General features: G+C 33.1%; 1 protein-coding gene across 1 annotated transcript in view; it reads right to left on the bottom strand.

Moving 5' to 3' along the window:
• Positions 1-24,253, bottom strand: part of LOC118192807 (uncharacterized) — a 49,564-nt gene that overhangs the window by 5,121 nt on the left and 20,190 nt on the right. Inside the window, exons 4-5 of the mRNA XM_035363828.2 lie at positions 11,689-11,982; positions 4,659-4,856 (exon numbers count right to left, since the gene is read on the bottom strand). Of these exons, the coding sequence (XP_035219719.1) occupies positions 4,659-4,856; positions 11,689-11,982 (492 nt within the window). The remainder of the gene's footprint in view (positions 1-4,658; positions 4,857-11,688; positions 11,983-24,253) is intronic.

The raw sequence follows: 24,253 nt of genomic DNA, 5'->3' as shown, positions 1-24,253 counted from the left end.
GGGGGCTGTTCAAATAGAAAAGCTAGGTGTCTTTTACGTTAAATGATCTTGTTCATCAACGATATTTAATGTTTAATAAGTTAAAGGAAGCCCAAGAAATATGAAGTACTTATATGTAAGGACTTAATGACCTGTTTGTGCATTCTCCTCGCTGACAGCCGTAGTTCCTGAGCTATTGTAACCGATGTTCATCTTCTAATAAGTCTGGTTGAACAATGATTTGAATCTAGGTAAATTCTCTCTTAACTTTAGAGCTGAGCGTGTTCTACCCATGTGAGATGATCACGATCAGTTAACTATTTATATACGTTGTATATCTAAAATGTTATTTTTCATGAAGCAGTCATTTTTGCTTTATATGAAATGTGTACAAAAACTGTGTTTTCTCTCAGTCTACCAGTATTATTTGAATTCTGTGCGTTATGTTATATGGAGACGGTACAGTATTGTTTTCGTTTTAAAATATTTTTTCTCAATATCTTTCCTTTTATTTTTTTCATTCATTCGATATCAAGCAGTACCATGTTCAGAACAACATTATTAAGTGGTGTGTATCATTAAAATACTCTTTACTAATTGAAACTGAAGAATCATAAAATATGTTTCAAAATAAAAGATAACGTTACATTGTAACTTTATCACCTTGATTGGGATAACATACACGTTATTAGTTGATAAGTTACGACCTGCCATGTGTGAAATGCTATTTTAATATTTTCTGTTTATTTGAATTATGTACTTTGTAGATGTAGAGTTTTGTATGATGTAGAGTTTTGTAGATGTAGATTTGTATTATGTAGAGTTTTACCTAAATTTTTGTATAATTGCGAGAACCAAATTTTAGCTATATCGGACATTATTCCACACATCTCGAGAATTTTGTATGATCATGTCCTACTTCAGGGTGTGGGTTGAAAAAAAAAAAAAGAAATTTGTAGTCTAGCATTATAGAAAACAACGTAAGCAAGCAGGCAGCTCACGAGAGTGCTGATCGGAACTCTGAAGCATTGTTCGCGAGTTTTCCATAGTGTTATCTCAAAGATTTTGTTTAATAGCTTTGGCTAAAGGCTTGAACAAGAGCATTTAGAACACATAAATTGGTTTTGCTACATTTCATTAGAATAACTGTGTTTTATTTTATCACTTTGTTTTTATTGCAGCTGTTATCATTCAATTAACTCTGTCAGACCTTGTAGAAACGTTAAGTTATTTGGAAGCAGGAGTCATGAAAAATGAGCAACACTTTCGGCGGGAATCGAACCACGGACCTCTCGGATACGCGTCGAGCGTGCAGACCATTACACCACGAAGGCACGCTAAGAAGGCGGGAGAAATACCTTAACCTTTTACTTCTTTAACACTTTTTTAATTTCTTTTTTCACTTCTTTCAACTATAATAATTACCCAGTTTACTCTCTTTATATATCTATTTATAGTTTAATTAAATGTGTATCGGAATTTGGTTGAAAAATACAGTTTTGTTCAGAACATCATTTCTGATCTGAGCCATATTCTAATTAGAATAATAACAATGATAAAAAAAATAATATTTATATTAAACTTTCCTGGAGAACAACCAAAATCTATTTTTCGTTTAGTTATTACTTAATAAAGGAAATAGTGGATTTGAAGTTTCAAAATTTGTGAGGGGGGGGGAATGGAAGATTTTATATACAATTCAGGTAACTAAGAAGATACTTTTATATAAAAGAATGGAAAAATTAAATCGTTCTTGCATATACAATTACTTTTACAGAAACTTCAGTAGGAACTACCTTGGTAGTAGATCGATATTTTACATAAGGAATTAATCAGGAGTTAACTATTTACTTCTCAAAATTTAATACACCTTAGCCTTTCTGGGATAATTATTACTGACGAAGAACAGAGACGAAAAGTAAAGAAAAATTGAATTCTGTTAATAATAGAACAGTGTTTGTGCTGATGTGATATGTAACTCTGTAATAAAATAGTTTTCTGAAAACGTCGGCAAAGAGATTTTTAAATCATAAAAATAAAAGGAATCGTATAAAACTTAGTCAGATCAAGGTTGCAGACTTATTAGCCCCATGCTAAAAGGTGAGCTTAGACGTGTTTAAAAAGTGTAACTAGTAATTAAAATGTTATTAATAAATATGTGCTGAAAATACTTCACTAGGCATTTTCTAAATAAAAGAATTTTACTTTAAAACAATATTTCACATCTATCTAATTAATAATATATCTAATCATAATCTATCTATATCTAATTCTCTTTTAGCGCACCAAGTGACAGTCATACATTTCATGAAATCTGTTAAGTAGGTGTTTAAAAAGATAGAGCATTGCGAAGAGTTTGCCATTTAATGTAATTATGGGAATCAGTGGTCAGAAGCTTTATAAATGTTTCATTTGTAAACTGTCTCATCTTCATGAATGTGTTTTCTGATATTTTGATGAATAATCTGGAGAACCACTTTTCTTTTGGTTTTTATGTATTATGTTTTTCCTGAGATATACCATTAGTCATATAATATGCTACATAGAATTTTATTTTGCATTATTTGAAAACACTGTAGAGTGGTTCTAAACATTTCACTTATAACATTTCACAAATAAAAGTGAAACACGCAAGCAAGCATAAAGTAGTTCAAAGCCAGCAAATGTTTGCCATCACGTGGCATGAAAAAATAACCGATAACTTGATGCTGCAATATAGTTTGTGAAAAAAAATAAATAGCATTTCTTGAAATTCGAGATCAAGATGTGGCCAAAGCACGCATGGGACAGACTAGAAATTAATGGTACTTTAACTTACATTGATTGATAGTTTAACTTATATTTTTACTTACATTGATCTGTTTAGATCTGGTAAGAAAAATGCTGCTGCGAGAAAATAAAGAAAAGCACACTTAAATTACCTAATATCAACGTTACTGAAATGCATTACAGCTGAATATCCTCCGTAGAAAGAGGAAACACTGCAAAATTTAACTTCTAATTTAAACAAAATAATAATAATAATAAAAATAATAACAAAAGATATGAAATCTTTTAGGTTTTGAATTATGCCCAGCCTTTTTTTTTTTTTTTTTTCATTATTTTCATTTACGAACGCACACGTTTCGAAAGCATTTGAGATAATGCCATATAGGGCTAAATATATTTGAAAACAGCATATCTTTATAATTTCCGATAGACAGTCTCTCGCGCCGGAGATAACAATATTTTATTCCCTACAGTGTTGCCGATGCTCGCTTTGAAATTGCTGAGTTTTTAATCGAAAATTCGTTAAAGTTTTACAGAATATGAAACAGACAACAAATAAATTCGAAATTCTGTCTTCCAGGTTCCTATGTTCGGGTAAAAGATTATGTTATTCAAAATTTGATGATTCTAGTTACCGTTGTTTTTCCACAATGCGAGAAACATACATACATTCACGTAGCTTCTTCATTATTTAGTTTCTTTGAATAAAATGCAGGAAGATAAAATTAAGTGGCCACAATTTGAAAAGTGATAGAGGCATTTATAGTGATTCGACGCAAAATGCCGTTTCGAGATTAATAGCAATTCTGGGCTAATAATCATATCCATAGAATATTGTAATATTCATAGATTATTGTGAGATCCATAGAGTATTGTTATGTTAAAGTGATCCATAGAAGTCCTCAAAGATCAATGCTAATTATTTTAGGGTTACTAAAGGTAGAATTTACGCAATTTAAGCTATAAGAACATAAAATCTTATTGCAATAAGTATGAGCCAGAGATTTTTCGAGAGCTGAAAGTTTTTTTAAGGGCCCTTGCATGATGGAAGGGTTGAAGAAAACATTAATACTAATTCAGAAGTCTAACAACAAAAATCAGTGTTATATTTTCAAATTTTCACAGGACTAGTTTCAATGGTTTTACCGAACCATCATCCAAGCAAAAGCGCTTTTGCAGCTGAAGATGATGGTTCGGTAAAACCATCGAAACTAGTCCTGTAAAAATTTGAAAGTATAACGTTGATTTCTGTCATTTGAGCGCTTTTGAAGCTGAGGATGAAGGTTCGGTAAAGCCATCGAAACTAGTCCTGTGAAAATTTGAAAATATAACGCTGATTTTTGTTGTTTGAGCGCTTTTGCAGCTGAGGATGATGGTTTGGTAAAACCATCGAAACTAGTCCTGTGAAAATTTCAAAATATAACACTGATTTTTGTTGTTTGACTTCTAAATTAGTATTTGTTCGGCGTGTTATTGTGTCTTAAAACCTTAATATTTATGTTCACGTTTCGCCCAGACTGGAAAATGGTTAATGACTGTGACTGCAGTACTGAAGGGCCCGGGGTTGAATCCTAGAGAAGGTATGGGTGTAAATTGTCTGTCCCCACATAGAAGGCAACGGTGGACCATCTATTAGGTGCCTCCATAATAAAGTGACCACCGCTTTTGGCATTAGTAGTGGCTTTAAACGGCTATTGCCTGCCATAGGAAATTAAGGGAAAAAAAGTGTTTACGTTTTGAATCGTGGGGTAAAACATTCGTAGTGAAAAATTAATTATCTACGACTAAATGAATTCACTGCCAAATCGTAAGTAGTGAGCTATTTAATTATGTATAGTTTTTTTATATGTATAAAGTATGTACTACTTTTCTGACGGCTATAAATAAAGAAATATAGGTTTGAGACTTACCTGGCATTTTGTTTCTACATCGGCATAAAACCCAGGAGTTGCTGTATGCTCTAAACATTGAAATCCTGTCCACGGGAGATAAGAATAAGTTGGATAATCCACACCAGGCGATCCAGGAATAGCTGACAAGTCGCCGTAATCTGGTGGATAATATTCCTGAGGGGCAATTTCGTTCTTATAATCGTAAGGATGCTCATTCTGTTGGAAAGAAGTAAAAGAGAGAAAAAATAAAAAGCTAGTTAAATATACAAATTATTATTTATTAATAAGAATTTCTTAATTATAGAGTCTGCATGCAAAACATCAAATCATAAAAATCCAATGTTAAGTTTGATGAAACTCCTTTTGCATGTGAAAAACGTGCCATTTTAGGAGCTCAAAACTGTGTATAAAAATGAGCAAAAAAGTCATATTCCCTTTACAGAGCCAAGTTTTGTGTATATTATTGCGTGCGGACGTGTTCTTAATAGATTGAATGCACACAGGCCCAATGATAGGTTAATAAAAATGTATTTTATGAAAATAAACACTTCAAAGTTATCGAATGTTCTTCAGAAATACTCGTACAAGAATTAACAGTATTACAGAGTACAAGCGGTAGTTACCCATGAAATTACTAAGAACGTTAAACACAACGTGATGCATCTAAAGAGAAAGCTAACTCGGATGTCTCAGTTGATGTGGGACTAACAACTCGCAACAACAATAACTAAGCAACTGATAGCAGATGCTCTCTCTCCGGCTCTAAACCGGCCACCGATATATTTTTAGTACTTTCTGCTTCTCGAAATTACTAGAAATCATTACGAGGGTGGAATTACGGTTACATCTAACATAGTGGTCAATTGCATTTATTCAATTTGAATAAATATTACAGGGATACAGGGATCAAATCATAATGTCGCCAAATTTAGCGACTTATGGCGAATTCTCGCCTAAACCGTTGTTAGCTTGGCGATATCTCGCCAAATAACAGAGATACCATTACCGTTGAATGCACTTACCCCTGTGTTTTTACTTTTCCGGCATAGCTTTTCTTTAGATTTTTCATGTTACAAAAGAAATACAACAATTTTATTAATAATTCTACTAAAATTATCTATAAGTATACAATTTGTAACAACATTTTACTGCTAAATAGTGAAACACGTTTTTTCATAGAATACATAATTATTTCATGAAATGACTGATCAAATTAGTTATTTCATAAAATAATAATCGGCGCCCCTTTAAAGTATAAAATAACCGACATGGTACTTCTCTCTTGTTAGTATTATGTACAATAGTGTAATAATTGGGAAGATTTTAATTAAAGTTATGAGTGTAATCATTTACACGGAATATTTTTGTAATTAACTATAACTTTCTGAACACAACCTATAAATATTACTGTAACCGAGTCGTTGTTCTGCTTAAGACTCTCAGAACATCAGTAGTCACCGTTTATTATCGCAGAATATGATAATGAAGTACTGATTGAAAAAATAAAATACTGCCATTAGTAATATATAGGTGCTTAGTTTGTTAAAAAGAATGCAATGATGTAATGAGCCTGTCGATACATTATATTTAGAACGTTAAAGTTTTGAAGCCAAATTATACGAAAGACTTGCAAATTTGTTTTAATGAAGTGAACGCTGACAGGGAAAGATAAACCTCTAAAGACTATTTGGAAATTCTAGCTAAGAAGACAAAAAATTGAAACAGAAAACTCGCCAAAATGAATAAAATAAAATTAGCAAAGCCACAGCCTTCTGCATGGCGTAGATTTAGTCAAGAACTCAATCGATATCAATCGATTTAGTCAAGAACTCAATCGATATCAAGGACAAGCAGGTACAGATCCATGTTCATCATCTTTACTACTGTAGGGTATATAAATACGACCGTTTGCGGTTTTTCAGTCTTGCAGATAGATTTCTTTGTTCCTGATGAAAAGGGCAGACTTCAAATAGAGTCGGAGCGCACCGGAACCCTAAACAAGAAAGCTCCGGCACTTCTTTTATCCAAGTGAACAATAAATTCAGCAGAAATTTAATCTTGAAAATTTTAGTTTTAATAATAAAATTATATATAAAACGATTCTCTGTACCTTCTGAATGTATGCCTCTCTTTCTTTGGGAAACAAACCCTTGGATGCGAGTCGAGACTTTTAAAGAAAGAAAAGCCCCTGCCATGTCAAAGGCTTATTCTTCAGAAAGTACAATGAATCTATTAACAGAGCTTAAATTTTTCATTCCAACGCTAGTGTCTTTCTGCGGAAAAGAGCACCTGCAAACTTTTTGGAAAGCTGTAAACCAAGATAGGGGATGAAAATTGTCGCTTGTTCCTTTCTTCTCAGCTTGTAGAGACATTAGGTATTTTTTGAAAGTAGGAAAGAGGTAAAATGAGCAACGCTATGGCCGGGAATCGAATCAAACGGACCTCTGGAATACGCGCCCAACGTGCTGACCACTACACTAAGAAGGCATGTTAAGAAGGCGGGAGAAATACCTTATAAGCTAACCTCGGATTCCCAGAAAATTTGTTTCCCTGTCACATTGTCCTTGACAGCTAGAACTATATTGAAAGAAGGTCGTGGTTAAAATATGTTAGACTCTTCTTGTTTTGTTTTTATACGTAGGCATCATGGATTAAAATATTCTCTATATTCTGTTACTGTTTAGAGCATTCTTTCTAGTCTCATTAGTGACGCTTTAACCACTTTAATATTTTTCATTGGTGTACTGGAGAAAAAATGGTCTATATTTCTATCATCTCTTGAAGAAGTGCATTATATTCAGATTAAATTCAACTAGAGACAGGTTGAGCTAATTCTTAGTTTGCGTGTGAAATTTAAATTTCAGACGAAATACCAGATAAGTGAAGGTCCAGTACTTTATTTTACTTTCTAACTATTTACCGTTTATTCAATAACTTAATAAATTGTTGTTTATTTCTTTACTTTTTAAAATTTAAATGATTTAATTATTATAATAATTTATTATTTCAATAATTAATTATTTAATTTTTTAATTAATTATTTTATTTATTTATTTCCTTGTTCCTGTTTCCTCACGGTCTTCCATAGCGCTGTGGCACTTTGCTTTCCCAGTTCTAAGAAGAAGAAATCAATGTGAGATATATCTAATTTTGAAGCTTTTATGGGGCTCACATTCAATAGCCTAGTATCTGAAGTTGACAGAGGAAGAAAAGACGCCAGTTCTATTTTAGCTGTTATCATGAAAATAACAGAAGAAGGATATTTTAAACTGGGTACAAAGAAACTGCATCATGAAATAGCTGTGTTCCTGATCCCAGTTCAACGTCTGCGAATAAAAACTAAAGTGCCGGATATAAAGCAATCGCTCCGACTGGTTGCTACAGCTCAAAGTTCAGATATAGCTCAGGGATTTAAAACGCAGTGTGTCAACAAAAAATATATTTGTTCTAGAAATAATGTTATATGCAATTCTAAGTAACATTTTAGTAACCTATGTTCTAATAAACGACTTTATTGTGCCTTTTGTATAAATAAGCTTCTGTTTGCTATCTAATACAGTTAATTAATTTATTTTAAATTTTAACTGTCTATCATTAATTAATTAATGGAATGACTAGTTACTCTATGAAATAACTAACTAAAGTGTAGAGTTACTAATTTACTACACACTTTAACTAAATTGAACAGTTATTTCATGAAATAACAAGGTATTCTATGGAATACCCTATATTCCGTTGTATAACGCGCACTTTTTAATACAAAAAAACAAGATCTAAATTTAGGGGTGCCCGTTATGCGCCAGATATAACAATGATTCTTTTAAAAGTAAGAAAAGGAAGAGCATATGCTACATGTATCTATGTACGGTATATACAATGTAGCATTTAAAATGTACATACAATGTAGTAAAAGCATTTAGCATGTACAATATAGCATTAATGTACATGTGTAAAGCTACATGTACCTAAATGCTGTTTGTTTAAAAGAAATGGCATAACTTATGAAGTTAAAAATTTTCATTATCGGATAATTTTTAACTATCGGATTATTTCCTTTACGTAAAGCTTATTAACTGTCGTGCTTTCGTTCACTCAGAGAAAATATCGGACTCCTAATTCCGCGAATTCATTCTAGTCAGAAATGCATTCTTATTCGAAATGATGTCTCTCTTTTCTCGAAACCATAGAATAACATTCTTGCGCACACCTGCATTGAATATCACACACCACCTTTGCAGAATTATTTATTCCCTCAAGCATTTTATCCACACACATATTATCCCGCTTATCGCTTGCCAAAGCCTGAGAAAGCTCTTCAAATGAATGATTTTAAAAGATAAAGAGTATCGCACATGTATATCTCGGGTATCTTCTCAGAGAACAGGGTGCGAAATTATACAGCGAATATACCTAAAAGTTAAAAAAGTAATTTGAAATTATAGGTGCGCGTTATACACCGGTATATATACGGTAACTGAATTATACATCTTAACGGTAACATATGTATGTTAAAAGATTTAAATTTAGTTATATAAGCCAACAGAATTATTCAGCAGTGCCCTCCCACGAACGCTGTTTGACAGTTATGAATACGTGTAAAGGCAAAAATGGAAAACATTATGCATGTAAAAACAGGCAACTAAAAAGTAAAATGCATATCAAAATGTAACATTTTAAAATTGTAAAATACAAGAGAAAATGGCACATTTTCAGCGTAATTGTAAAAGTGTAAATGCTGAAGCAAACATCTTACACCACACAGAACTAACTAAATAAAAAAAAATCATTTTTTTAAATTTTAAAAATGAAAAAGATTCTATCGAAAATATACTTCAACAAAACAAATCTTAGCAGATTTCCCCTTAGATTATATTTATTTCTGCAAATGTTCCTCTCTTTTCAAACACGGTTTAAAAGTACTCAGCAATTATGTCTCTTATATTTGAGCTATTAATTTGTTTTTCAATCCAAGTAGTCATTATACAGGGTGACCCCCAAAGTCCGTTAGCATTTAAAAATTCAATAATTTATTGAATACTGTAAGTACAGAGGTAACAGCTGTCACACATGATTGAAATGCCAGGGTTTTTTTTTTTAAGCAAAATAAAATGCTTAAAACGGCCAACAGATGGCGCTTCATATGATAACAAAAGCAATAATAACAAAAGCGTAAAAATTTATTTTTAGTAAAGGTTATGTTCTTTATAACAAATGTTCAACATGCAGATCGTAATTCATCAACAATACCTAAGTCGAGATACTGTATCCAACTGTAGTCGAGAGACAATGTTATGGACAGCACTGTATTGCGTATCTGTAGGTATGTGAGAAATTGTCGTACGATGTTTTTTAACATTCCTAATGAGGTCGGTTAATCTCGGTAGACTTGCGATTTCAAGTAACCACACAACCAATAATAAAGCGGATTGAGATCTGGGGACCTGAGAGGCCAAGCGTGACGGAAATGGAGGTTCAGCACGCGATCCTCACCAAACGATTTGTGCAAGAGATCTTTCACACGTGTAGCAATACAGGGTGGAACTCCATCCTGCATAAAAGTTATACCTTCCAACCGGTGTTTATCAGCCAGACTAGGGATGGTACTATTCTGTAAAATACCAGGGCACCTCGCAACCGTCACACTGATAGTTTGAACAGCAGAACCCTGCATTTCCACGAAGAAAAAAAGTTCCGATCACGACTGATGCGATGAATCCACATCACACTGTCACCAAGACAGAGAGATATGACTCGGACCAACACCCGAAGGTGAGGATCGAAAAGTGACAAAGTCCTGACGCGACTGATTCCCTCTGTCACTACAGCCCGTTTCACACTATTCTCATGCGGCGTCCTGACATTTTTCTGCCAAATGCCACATATTGGCCTTTTTTTTTTTTTTTTCCTCTTTTTTTTTTTTTTTTTTTTGGCAACTTATTTTTCTTAGACTAAAAACCCATGTCATTTTAAGCACGTGTGTAAATTTTTACCTCTCTAACTACATTATTCCATGAATTATTGAATTTTCAAATGTTAACGGACTTTTGGGTCATCCTGTACTTTCCCCTTTAAAGTCTCCGTTATAAAGCTGCACATATAAAAAAATTGTAAACTGTTTTGGTATGAAAAATGGTTTAAAAAAATGACGCCGCCTCTTTTACATCTCAAAAGTAATAATTCTTATCACAAGACACTTTGTGTATAATATTATGAATATCTCTCTGTCTTGTTTCGCAAGTCAATGAATTTTCGACACGAAACAACTGTCATATGCCAGCAATTCAAATCTTTGACTGATTGAACATGCATAAAGTGGAGTTACATTTTTTCTGCATGATATCAATAACTGAAAACAGCTCCATAAAATGTAAGTTACTTTCATGTTGTAAAATATCATTTTAAAATGACCACAAATAAGAAAAAAAAAAAGAAAATCGGAATGTTTTCAGATTTTAAATTACGTCCAAAGGAGCGTTTTTTTAACATTTTGTGCGTTACCTTTATTTATTAAATATCATGTTCTCCGCACTTAAGCCATAAAATTCAGTTCATGATCAATATCACAAAATAATTTTAAAATGAGCATATTTTTAGAATTCCCAATACGCAAACTCACGCGCTGGAGATAAAATTTTTTTTTCTGTACAAAAATGCCATTTCTCGCTTTGAAATCGTTTAGTTTTTCAGTAAAAAATTCGTTGAAGTGTTACAAAATACGAAATTGGTAATAAAACAAATTTCAAATTCGAATTAGAGCTTCCACATGCCCATATTCTATGGAAGATTACGTTAGTCAAATTTTGATGGCTTTATCACAATGAGAGAAACATATTTACATTTATGCAGATTTTTCATTATTTAATTTCTTCAGATATAATACAGGGCGATAATATTTGGCGGAAACGATTTGAAAAGTGATACAACCTTTTAAAGCTTTCAAAGCAAAATCGAAAAAAAAAAAAAAAAAAAAAAAAAAAGTCCTTTAGGGCAAATTGACCCTTTGAACTAATAATTGTATACATTATTATCATTGAAAAATATATCTTACCTGAGGTTCTCCATATGGATAATCTAAAGGTACAGCAACGGGTCCATGGAATACTTTCTCTTCATGAGCGTTTTCTGGAGAATATGCAGAATAACTGGGTTCATTGGCATCAACATAAAATGGTTGATGTTGCTGATGATGTTCGTCTACTTGAATCAGATGGATGGGTTCGATTGGATGTAAATCTTTATCAGATTTAATATATCTTTCATCATCGTGTATTTCGATATTTACGGGTATTTTCTCGTGGGGAATCTGATCTGGAGAAACAATAATTGGCAAGTGGAATGATTCCTGGAATTTAAAAGAAAGTTTTATGAACGTGCATTGAATAAAACTACTCGCAAATATTTCATTTAGGATTGCAAAGTATATATTCCAGAAAGAATTAAGTTCAATATTTCTGAGATTTAGCATAGTTCTTTATTCTTAATCATAATACTCTATGTATTCTTTTTACACTAGAGTTTATTTCTTTCTCCCCCCCCTCTTTTTTTTCTTTTACTTTGCGTCGATGTATGCAGTGTATGGTAAAACGTTAATGTATGTTCTAATAATGATGACACAAATAGATTTTTAATAAATAAATAACATTTAACTATATAATATTAATTTATAATATTAAAAAAATAAAAAGCATGAAGTTCGTTCCACACGGATAACGCGCCATGTTAGACGTAACGAAAGCAATAATAATTAGCGAAGATTTTAATTTAACAGTAACGCTTTCAGCGATTCAAACACAGTCGCCTTTCTCAAATGCAATTAAATAAAATCCAAGTACCACAAATAAGAATGAGAGTCTGAAGAGTTTTTATCGATAACATTGTGCACTCTAAAAAGAAAAGTAACAAAGTTGTTACTTATGCTCACTTGTCTGACAGTAACATCAGCCCAAGCCCACTAAATTCCTCGTGGCAAAGAACGCAAGATACGCCTGTCGTTGGCAACAGCCTCGAGCATTTTACAGGTGGCAGTGCGATTTAGCTCAGTTCCACCCCCAATTTTGATGCACCCCAGGGGGCAACGGCTCCGAGGGCCCCCTTCTCTTCCACCAAAACCACACGAGAGGACTTTCGGCTCGCTGCCATCTCTCAACTACACTATACATTTATAAACATACATGTTTTTTCCGGGAATCGAAATCGGGTCCTTCAGCATGGCAGTCAACGACGCTAACCACTATACTGTTTGGGAGGCAGGAACAAAGTAAATGATGCTTATTTCTAGGGATTGTAAATGGAATCAGAACCTGTCTGCTTACAGACCAATGGAAAAATACCTAAAAATGTTTGCCAGTTGGTAAATTAGAACTTTTATAGTCTTTCCATATCCATAAAGATCTTTCTATATTAGCCAATGACTTCAATACTAACCCGTTTTCTCCACTCATCTATAAACAGATAATTTGCAATTCCATTTTCAGTCCCTAAATGGCATTACCTACCTTGTTTCTTTTTTTAACTTTCTTTTCCTCATTGTAAAGAGCGTCAAGGTGCTACTAGAATGTTTTCGAAAATTCTTCAGTCTCTTTTCTTGATTTTCTTGTTTGTGATATTTGTCTTTTATTTAGTTGCTAATTAAGAAGTTGATCATGTATGAATGGCCGAAAGCGCTTCTGTTAAAATGAAATTTATGCCGAATTATCATTGATTTTCTTAAGAGTCATCTTCAGTGTTGTTCAATGTCAGACAAAGTTTTAGAAAATGTGTTGTCTTCCATATTCGTATATCAAACTGATGAAATAACTTCTGATGGTTATTATGAATAAACAAAAGAAAGCCGTGTTATAACGTAATCTAAACGCCAGTAAATTTTTTAAAAAATATACATTTTAGGGTATTTACGACACATATACTAACATAAGTAGCACAGAAATACACGAAAAGACAGTTTTTTTTAAAAAATTATTATGCATTTAATTTACTGGAAGGCGTTATACTTCAACATCCTTAACATATCTGGCTTTGCATTTAAACTATTATTTTCAAAAATTAGTATTTTGTTAAACTTTGTGAAGTGAAGTTGTTCCTAACGTGGAAGAAAGGCAAGCATTGAATTCTGTAACATTCATACGAAAACATCACTTGATATGTCTACTCTCGTCTTAAGTTTTGGTAAAATAGAGCAATAAACCATCGTTTTCAGAATAAACTAACTCACAGAATAGTGGTCTTTAAAGACGTGCAACATTTTTCAAAACTAAACAGTTTTCTAATGCAAAATTAACTGAATTTAAACAATAGTTTTAAAAATTATACAATGAAGTATCTTTTTAAGTTGAAAAAAACTGTAAAAGAAAGAATCCCAGAAGAAAAAAAACTAGGTGTGACTGCATAAGATATTTCTCTCTCCTTCTTCGCATGCCTTTGTGGTGTAGTGGTCAGCACACTCGGCGCGTATTCCAGAGGTTCGTGTCCCGGCGAGGGCATTGCTCATTTGTCATCTCTCCTGCTTCGAAATAACTTAATGTCTCTTCAGTAGCGCACGAACTAAAAAGAGTGGGTGAATGATGATTCTTCACCACTAGGATTTGGTGAATGGGTCTCCTAATCCCCAGTCGCTCTTTAAAAGGGGGAGTATATAAGCTATTTCTCCCGCTTTCTTAGCATACCTTCATGGTGTAGTGGTCAGCACACTCGGCGCGTATTCGACAGGTCCGTGGTTTGAGTCCTGAAAACGGCACTGCTCATTTCTCATCTCTCCTTCTTTCAAAAAGTACCTAATGTCTCTACCAACTGAATGAAAAATCCGTTTGAGTATTATGATAAATCAGGTGTTTTGCCAAAGAAGGAAATGGGCGTTAAAATCTAAATTTAAGAAAGAGCTGCTCCTAAAATTTTGGTTGCAGATTCTCGCAGAATAGTCGTAAGTTTTTCACATAGCTATAAACATTTTAACATTTTAATGCCATTAGGAAGAACGTATTTAAGTTAAAAATCTTTCTCGTGTGGCCACAAAAACAAAATACAGAAACGCATTTTATACAGAATATAAAATGCGACCGCAGACAACATGAGTAGAGCAGCTAGACTTTGCCAGTTTGTGTAAACAAAAAAACAAAAACAAAAAAATGCAAGCACATCCAGGTAAGGCCAGAGTAGGTGACACCTCGAGCATCAGGTTAATGCTATTAATGAGTAAATTACATTAATTTCACGTTAAAATTTTTTAATGAAACGTGCTGTACTTTTGTTTCATTCTCTTTACATAAAGTACCTATAACATGTTGATCTACCTTAAATATCATTTCATAATGTATTTTTCTAAGGGTGGAATGGGATTTCTCGATAAAAACCTTACAGTTCTAAGGTCTCCCTGAGTCGGCATAAAAATCTGAAAAACCACTGTAATAGACTTTCATACCTGAAATCATAGAAATTTTGATTATGGGATGTCATGGGTATGATGATGTAATTTAACGAATCTTTCAATGCGAAAAAACGTCATGTATCAATAATTCCTACAGCAATGCTTCTTTTGCAGTTCTACGTCTTAGCTCATGTTCCAAACAGTGCTTAATGATAATAAATGTTATATTGATTATGAGGCATTTCCTGTTCTTTTATAAAGGAAAAGCCAATGTGGAAAACATAATTGGAATTATGAATTTATATTGTAAGATTTCTTAGAACCACCATTCCTTCTTTACCTCTGGCAGAAGAGGGTTTAGAGATGGACACTTACTTAATCTTTATCCGTACTGTGGTTGTTGATACTGTAAGGATTTTAAGTTTTACTAACGTTTATTTTATTTTAAAACTTTGCTATTTCTTATTTTCCACTTCCGGTAAACCTTTATATCATCTCCTTGTGCTCATTGTCATGGTATAAACGGTTAACATATCAAGAACCATACAACTAAAAGATTCAGAGTTCGAATCTTTGCAACGGAATAGTTGATTTTTTATGCTTTTTATTTCTTTACTAAATCAGGTGTTCCCTACTCTTTGCTTGTATCCACCCACTTACGTTTTTTTTCTATAATATACACTTTACAGCATAATCATAATACAAATAATTGCAAATAAATAAATTAAGATAAAGATAAAATAAAAATTTGAAAAAAAATTAGAAAAAATTGTTTATTAGATTTATCTTTTATTTCATATTTTTATTAATTAATTTTACAAATATAAACAGGTTTTCAGAAACAAAATCACAGATTGATTTGCGCAAAAACTAGATTTTAATTTATATGATGGCGGTATTTAATATACTGATGCGAATTTTTTAAAAATTTGGCATAAAACTGCTTAACTTAATTCTTAAATCAACCTCTCTCAGATGTATTCAGACTGCTTTTTGTTTTCCGCTGAAAATAATTGACTTGACTCCTGAGCGGTAAGAAGAGGTTTGGCTTACTTGTTAATGGCAAAGGCCTCGAAGACTTTGTGCCTAAGAGGAGGGGACACCTTCGTGGAGGACTTTCTAAGGAAACTGTCTAGTATCCACGTTGCACATAGGGCCCGTGCAACCAGCCCAATTTCCTGAAATCAAACCAAGGTCAACTACTAGTGTTCAGCGACGTTACCATCCAGTGGCTGGTGGGCAGGTAAGAAGAGGAAGTAGTTAATAATAATGCTGATTGGGTAATAGCTTTTATTTTGAGATAATTCTCTAGGATGACTGTTAAATTCCAAAACTTTGTGTATCCCTGTGTTTTGAATAAGACTTGTGCTTGAATATTTTACTTCACAGCAATAAACTTTTCTTGCAATATAATATCAACATCAGATGTATTGCAGTTTAACAATTCTATGCGAGAATCATTTGGAGTTGCATCAAAGGAAAGAGCAGATGTTTCGAATCTGTTGTTATATGCCGCTGATCTATTATTGGCGTTACATTGAACTACTTGGCGGCAGTTTCACAACCGATGAGGTAATACGTAAGTTTAAATTCACAGTTTCTTTGTATCATACAACCGCTGCTCCTTGAAGGTATTAGCTAGTTCAGTCCAGTGACTTTTTCAATTACTGCCGAGAGGTATCGCAGTATCGTTACAAGTTTGACATACTAGGCTATTGCAGGACTTGCGCGTGACATAATTTAACGAGTGCCAAGGTGATTAGGCCTGCGTTTGCCGCTAAATGGTTAACATCTTCACCTGATTTGACCCCACTCCAGATTTCGGCTGTAATATTTTTCCGACTGAGCTTATCAAAAACTATACCATTTGACATAACTGCTAAAAGGTGGCTTTACGCAATCTTTAAACAACATCTTTCTAGATCAATTGTCTTGTGCACTTTGCCTAAATTCTCTAATGTTGAACACATAGGGCAAAGGATGCATGTCATGGTTTCCATTTCAGTTTTCTTTCTTTTTTTCGTAAGGGGAAAAGAGTTATCCAACAGACATTCATCATACGTTGGTAATGCCTTCTTAATAGTACATTTCGGAACTGATTTCTTTAAGCCGTCCAGACGGTATAGTGGTTAGGGAATCTTACTGCGGTGCCGAAGGACCCGGGTTCGAATCCCGGAGAAGGCATAGATGTTTGTAAACGTATAGTGTCTGTGCTGCATGGTGGCATTCTAAACATGTGGCGAGCGGAAAGGCCTCTCGAAAGGTTGGTGGTAGGGGGTGAGGGACCCTCGGTCTCGTCCCCCCCTGAGTACTCTCCATCAAAATTGGGGGCGGAACTGAGCGAAGTCGTACTGTCACCTGTATGCTGCTCAGTGCTTTTGCCAACGAGGGGCGCAGTCTCGCTCTCCTTGCCACAATGAATTCGTGGGCTTGATGTTATGTTACTACAGTTCAGAGAAGTGAAATGTGTCACAACAACAGCAACACAACAACGTTAATTTCTTTATCATCACTTTTGCATGAGGCATATTATATTCCTACAAAGTTTTGCAACATTTATATCACTAAAAGACACTTCAGTAGGCGTTCAATATGAGTGTATTAAACAGAATCTCTCTCTTCACATTCATAGTAAAGACGCATTTCCTATTTTTATGTAGTTTTTTTTTTTTTTTTTTTTTTTTTTTTTTTTTTTTTTTTTTTCGTGCCAGCATTATATCAGTAAAGAATTTCTTAGAAAATTCTCTTCTGAAGCTTATTTTATTTTAAAGTGCTGACGTACAGAATTTTCCCCAGAAGTTCTCGGAATCATTTTTTTTTTAGTTGACAACGCTGGCTGCCGGGGCGAAGTTGGTGGGGGATCTAAACTTGGAAACGTGACCGGTATCAGTGGCCTGTGGGCAGTTGTTGAGGCAGGGTCACGCTTCGCGCACACGTATCTACTCCCCCCTCTTCAAGCAAAAAATGGAAAAATTTTTGTAGCAGCTTTATGAAATCAAATTTTGTGTGAAACTGCATAAAAACGGGGCGGAGACGCTCAGAATGCTTCAGAAAGCCTACGGTGATGGGGCGATGTAAAAAAGGAAAACTTTCATATGGCAGAAGCCTTTCCGGGAGGGTCAGGATTCCAGTTCGTTTCGAATTCGTTCGTTTTATTTATAAAGACCCACATGTGCGGGGAGCTTTCGCAGAAGGAATAATATGATACAGAAAGATTGAACATAACATATGAGTTATTTAAATAAAGGGCGATAATATTTGGTGGCAACAGTTTGAAAAGTGAAACGGACATTCAGAGTGATTCGACGCAAAATCGCAAAACGAAAACAATAGTCCCTCAGGGACAAAGCCCCTTTGGACTAACAAAAATTGAAACCTGCATTTAATGAAACTTGAAACCTACGCTTTAAAATACATATTAAAAAACGTTTAAATCAAATTATTAAAGTTACTTTTAAATTACAATGAAGTAACTTTTTTTTTTTTTTTTTTTTTGTTTGTTTGTTTAACCATGATTATGTCAGGTCTTTTTTATTGGAAAAGTAAAGACATGAGATCACATAACCTCTTGGAATAATGCATTTCATTTATATTCACGGCAAATGATTATGTGTATTTATTACTATTGTAAAAATTATGGAATTTAATTACTAGTAAACATGATACTTTACTAATAAATATTATGGAAGTATTACTAGCAGATGGTGAAGTATACAGCCAAAATAAACTAAATACATTTTTCTGAAATTTTGAGGCATTCATTTTGAATGAGCTTTTAAACACGTTTTAGATTTTACGCAATTTGTATATAAGAAATTATAGTTAAGGTATTACTTTCCCAGTTAAACATTTGTATTCCACTAAGCACGTTTTTATTCCAAATGTCTAGTGAGGTAGTTAAATAAAACGAACATTTAAGTAAATAAAGAAACATATCAGAACTTATCAGTTTTGTAGAACTCCATTGAAAATGAACCAGGTTAATACTCAACTAAAGAACTTGACCCATCCTGCAGAATATCCATGAAAGGGGCTAAAACAAGCATCCATATCGGAAAATCTAAGCCCACACAAAAATTTAAATATCTATTTTCGGCTTATACTGGTTTTCTGACAAAGCTCCTTCATGAATGTATTTACACATTTTTGCTAACGTGTTCAGTATGGATTAGTGTTCATTAGTGGGCATGCGGTAAAGTCGCTGAATACTAGTAGTTCGATCCGAGGTTCGAATCCCGCGAACGGGCTGGCTGCCTGGGTGTTTTCGTGATTTTCCTCATGTGTAATGTATATACGAGCTAGTTTTCATTAGAAAGACCCCCACGAAGGCATCCCTCCCCTTAAGCGGATAGCCCTCAAGGCTTTGCCATAATCACAGGAACCAAATCAAACCAAACCAATACGGATAAACATTCTGCTTAATGAATAAATAATACTGAATAATACATATATGATTTCTGCTCGTGATCGTGCCTGTTTGGGTTAAACAACAGAAATATTTTTATCTTTTGGGATTTCGAAAAATATATGTATAAAAAAATGCTGTAGAAAGAAAGCTACTTAGCGTTACATTTCATTAACAATCAAGCATTGGTCATTTTTTATTTTTCTCATTAGCAAATAATTCCTCACAGTAAAAACTAGAAAGATTTCTTCAATGAAACAGATCCAGGATTGTTTCATTTACATTACATAACTTTTAGTCTTATTATTTTCTCATACTTAAAATATTTAAGTTACATTTGCTGTTGAAATTGTCTTAGCTATCCGACATATGCAATACAAATACACATCATTATAAATAAATTTACTGATATATATATATATATATATATATAAAACGCTTTTTAGAAATGTACCGTATATTTATTTTTCTTGAGTCAAGCATCGAGGTATTCTGAAATTTAAATTTTCGTGAGCCACAAGATGTATATTCAGCAAATTTACGAGCAGCTAAAGTTACATAACATCACTTAATTAATTTCTCGAAAGAACAGTAATATTTTGGTGATCTGAAAAAAAAAAATCATTCGTTTAAATCTTATTTACGTTTTTAGTATAAGAGTGTGTTGTCTTTATTATACATGGAATGAATTTTCCACAAAAATTACGTTACAATAGATCGTTAGCAATCAAACATGATTTTTATACCGCACTGATTCGAATATAACGTTATAAAACATTTTCTCCTTAAAATGCGCTTCTGAAAACTACATATTTCTTATATGCACAACCTCAAATTTAAAAATGCATTAAGGTTACATATAATTTATTGCTTAACATTTATATTACAATAAAATACATATTTAAGTGTCGCTACAAAGATCTGATTGATATTCATAACATTTACTTATCTTTCTCATAGAAAAGTCGCTGAAGGTTATACGTTATAATACCAAGCTTATATGTCTATAATGCTCCTATCAGAGTCGATTAGATAAGATAGTTGTGTACTAGTAGTTGGTTCCGGTTTCATTTCTCGGTGAATGGATTGTCTGGTGGCTTTTATTGCCTTTTACCTACGCGTAAGCTAAATACAAGAGAATCTCGCTTAGAAATGTCTCCATGTATGTATATTCTCTTAGACGCTTAGTCCTTGATGACTTTGCCTTATTCGATTAAACAGCAACATGTATAAGATGCAGTCTTTCATATCAGTCCAATCATTTTCTTAGCATCTACTTTCAAAAGAGCTGGTCCGTTTTATGATAGAAATGGTCTTGTATTTGGGCTAATACGTTAACAAAAATAAAAAAAGTAGCTATATAATGAAAGAAAAAGGTCCATAGAATTAAAAATATTACACGAATCTTTACAGGAGTTAAAACTATTGTACGAAATGTGATTCTTCTGTCAGTGGTTATTTACTTTCATGACAATTATAAATCATTACATCATTAGCAACATTTAGTATCATATTAAGACCACAAGCATTTCTTTTTGGGTGAATTTATTTCTTTAAAAATTGATTGCAGCATATGGTAATTTAATAACAAATGCCCAAGAAATTAAATACTTTGAAACACTCTATTGTTGAATGCTTTAGATTGAAAAATATTGCTCCATTCTACCCATTCAACAACTAATAAGTAGAATGCTTCCTTTTCCATGATATCAGAATTTGCAATAATGTTCTTTAAAATATTCTATGCACGCGCCATCGTTTACAAGTCTCATGACACGAACATCCCGTCGTTTCCGGGTGAATGCGAAAATATTTATTTCAATCTTCCGGTCATTCTCGAGACAGAACAAAACAGAAGGAAAAAGTTATCGTCAAAAGGTTTGTAATCGTTTCGATTCGTCTTTGAAAAAGGATTTCTTTGTTCAGCATATCTAACAATTAAATGTTATTGCAGTTATGAAAAGTCAGTGCTTCGTATCAAACGATAGATCGTTGTGTCGATCTTTCGTTCCGCCATCTTTGTTGTATTGTGATTATAGCTTGTAGATAGTATACTGATTACTTTAAGGACAATAATTGTTCTTCGTAAACGTTTCTAAGTAAAAGTGAACCCCATATGTAATATTACCTTTTGTTCTTTCTATAAAAGAATGCTTATTCTTGATCAGAAACAAGCCATTAGTTAAATTCTTGATTAAAGCCGGAAAGAAGAATACGTTCCTTTATTTCTTCTTGTTTAAATGAAAGGAAAAGGAAATGTATGCATATTCAAATGCCAGATCCACTATAATTTATATCGGACAGTCTTGGACATTTCTCGCTTTCATATTTCATAGTTCAACTACGGCTGAGTTAATAATAAGGAAATTGAGTTTACTTCACGATGAAGAAAGGTGTTAACTAAAAATAGCAATGATATCTGTGAAGTGTTTTTTTAAGTGAGGTAGCGGAAGCCCTTGATAAAAATCTCTTCTTGTTTACATACTAGGCTACTGAACTAGAGATGAGCTGAAGGAAAAAGTATTTTTGACCAGGAAATAGAATTACAGAACTAAATTAAAGCTATACAGACGTAAAACAATACAGGTGTTTTGGACGCATACTCCAGCTTCTATTGAAAATGATTAAACTTATTATAATAATTAATATAAATGATAACCTCACTTCCCATCACCTACAAATGATTCAATAAAATATTCTGTGCTGCTAAGTACAGAAATGAATCCTAATAGCCAATGATAAAGATTAAAATTTGTAATTAATGGCTAGTTTAAAATATACCTTTACCAACGAATACGTTTGTTGTGTTGTTTGAACAAGGAACAACTTAGGGAAAATAAGTTTGTTGAATTTAAATATACAACATTTAAAATGGTTAATTATCTTTTCATAGGAAAAATGAAATTCTTTTCTTGAACAGTTTGTAAATATTAAATTCATTAATCAGAAATACCAACAGCTAGTAAATTATTTGTGCGGCTTGGTATAAACTACACCACATTGCAATTTAACGGTGTACATTTGACATACTCGGTGTAGATCGAAGAGGACTATATCAGAGAAAAATATCAGTGCTCAGTATCCAACTAATCAAAAAGAAATCATTTAAAAGTCATTATTATACAAAAATCTGTGAAAACCCATTGAAGAGAAATACAGGGATTTAGAAAAATAAGTGACTAACAACAGACGAAAAGAATTTGTAGTTGCAAATCTTCCAAACTTATTATGGAAGTTAATCCCAATACAGAATATTTTCGTTGCAGTTTGAAAAATAATTAAAGGTGTAGTTTACCGCTGCAAAGGTATGAAAAAGTATTAAAAAACACTTGGACTGGTATGAATTTTATATAAAAATACATCTGTTTCGAGAGCGATTGATTTCGGCTAAGTTTCTTCAAGAAACAAGAACATTTTTTCTGGTCTATGTAAACTAAGGACGTATTTCCTTATTTTAATGTAATTCGTTCATGGTGTTTATTGCTGTGTTAAAATATTCATTATCTATTTTTAGATTTTTTCCTGAGGAGTTGAGTTATGGAGCTTAAATTTTGCGCACACACTGTTTGCAAACGATGATCCCCAACAGGAGCCTCAAGACATGGGTATGATTCGAAGGCCACCACTACTCTAGGTCGTATTCGATAACATGTTAGCAGACAAGGGAAACTGCATTATTTGCTAAAAAGTAATTTGAGTTCTTTACTGTTTACATGTATGCCCGGAATGTTTCCCCTGAAAATTGGAGCAGAACTTAACAGTTAGCAAACTAAGATATGTGAGATAGCTACATAATATAGAGATAGCTGTGATATGTGAGATAGCTACATAATATAGAGATAGCTGTGATATGTGAGATAGCTACATAATATAGAGATAGCTGTGATATGTGAGATAGCTACATAATATAGAGATAGCTGTGATATGTGAGATAGCTACATAATATAGAGATAGCTGTGATATGTGAGATAGCTACATAATATAGAGATAGCTGTGATATGTGAGATAGCTACATAATATAGAGATAGCTGTGATATGTGAGATAGCTACATAATATAGAGATAGCTGTGATATGTGAGATAGCTACATAATATAGAGATAGCTGTGATATGTGAGATAGCTACATAATATAGAGATAGCTGTGATATGTGAGATAGCTACATAATATAGAGATAGCTGTGATATGTGAGATAGCTACATAATATAGAGATAGCTGTGATATGTGAGATAGCTACATAATATAGAGATAGCTGTGATATGTGAGATAGCTACATAATATAGAGATAGCTGTGATATGTGAGATAGCTACATAATATAGAGATAGCTGTGATATGTGAGATAGCTACATAATATAGAGATAGCTGTGATATGTGAGATAGCTACATAATATAGAGATAGCTGTGATATGTGAGATAGCTACATAATATAGAGATAGCTGTGATATGTGAGATAGCTACATAATATAGAGATAGCTGTGATATGTGAGATAGCTACATAATATAGAGATAGCTGTGATATGTGAGATAGCTACATAATATAGAGATAGCTGTGATATGTGAGATAGCTACATAATATAGAGATAGCTGTGATATGTGAGATAGCTACATAATATAGAGATAGCTGTGATATGTGAGATAGCTACATAATATAGAGATAGCTGTGATATGTGAGATAGCTACATAATATAGAGATAGCTGTGATATGTGAGATAGCTACATAATATAGAGATAGCTGTGATATGTGAGATAGCTACATAATATAGAGATAGCTGTGATATGTGAGATAGCTACATAATATAGAGATAGCTGTGATATGTGAGATAGCTACATAATATAGAGATAGCTGTGA

The sequence above is a fragment of the Stegodyphus dumicola genome, chromosome 5, assembly GCF_044657685.1.
Source record: "Stegodyphus dumicola isolate Sdum_Otavi_A_Nest chromosome 5, ASM4465768v1".
NCBI classification, from domain to species: Eukaryota; Metazoa; Arthropoda; class Arachnida; order Araneae; family Eresidae; genus Stegodyphus; species Stegodyphus dumicola.
Note: the sequence above shows the minus strand (reverse complement) of the source record. Positions and strands in the feature narration are given on the sequence as shown.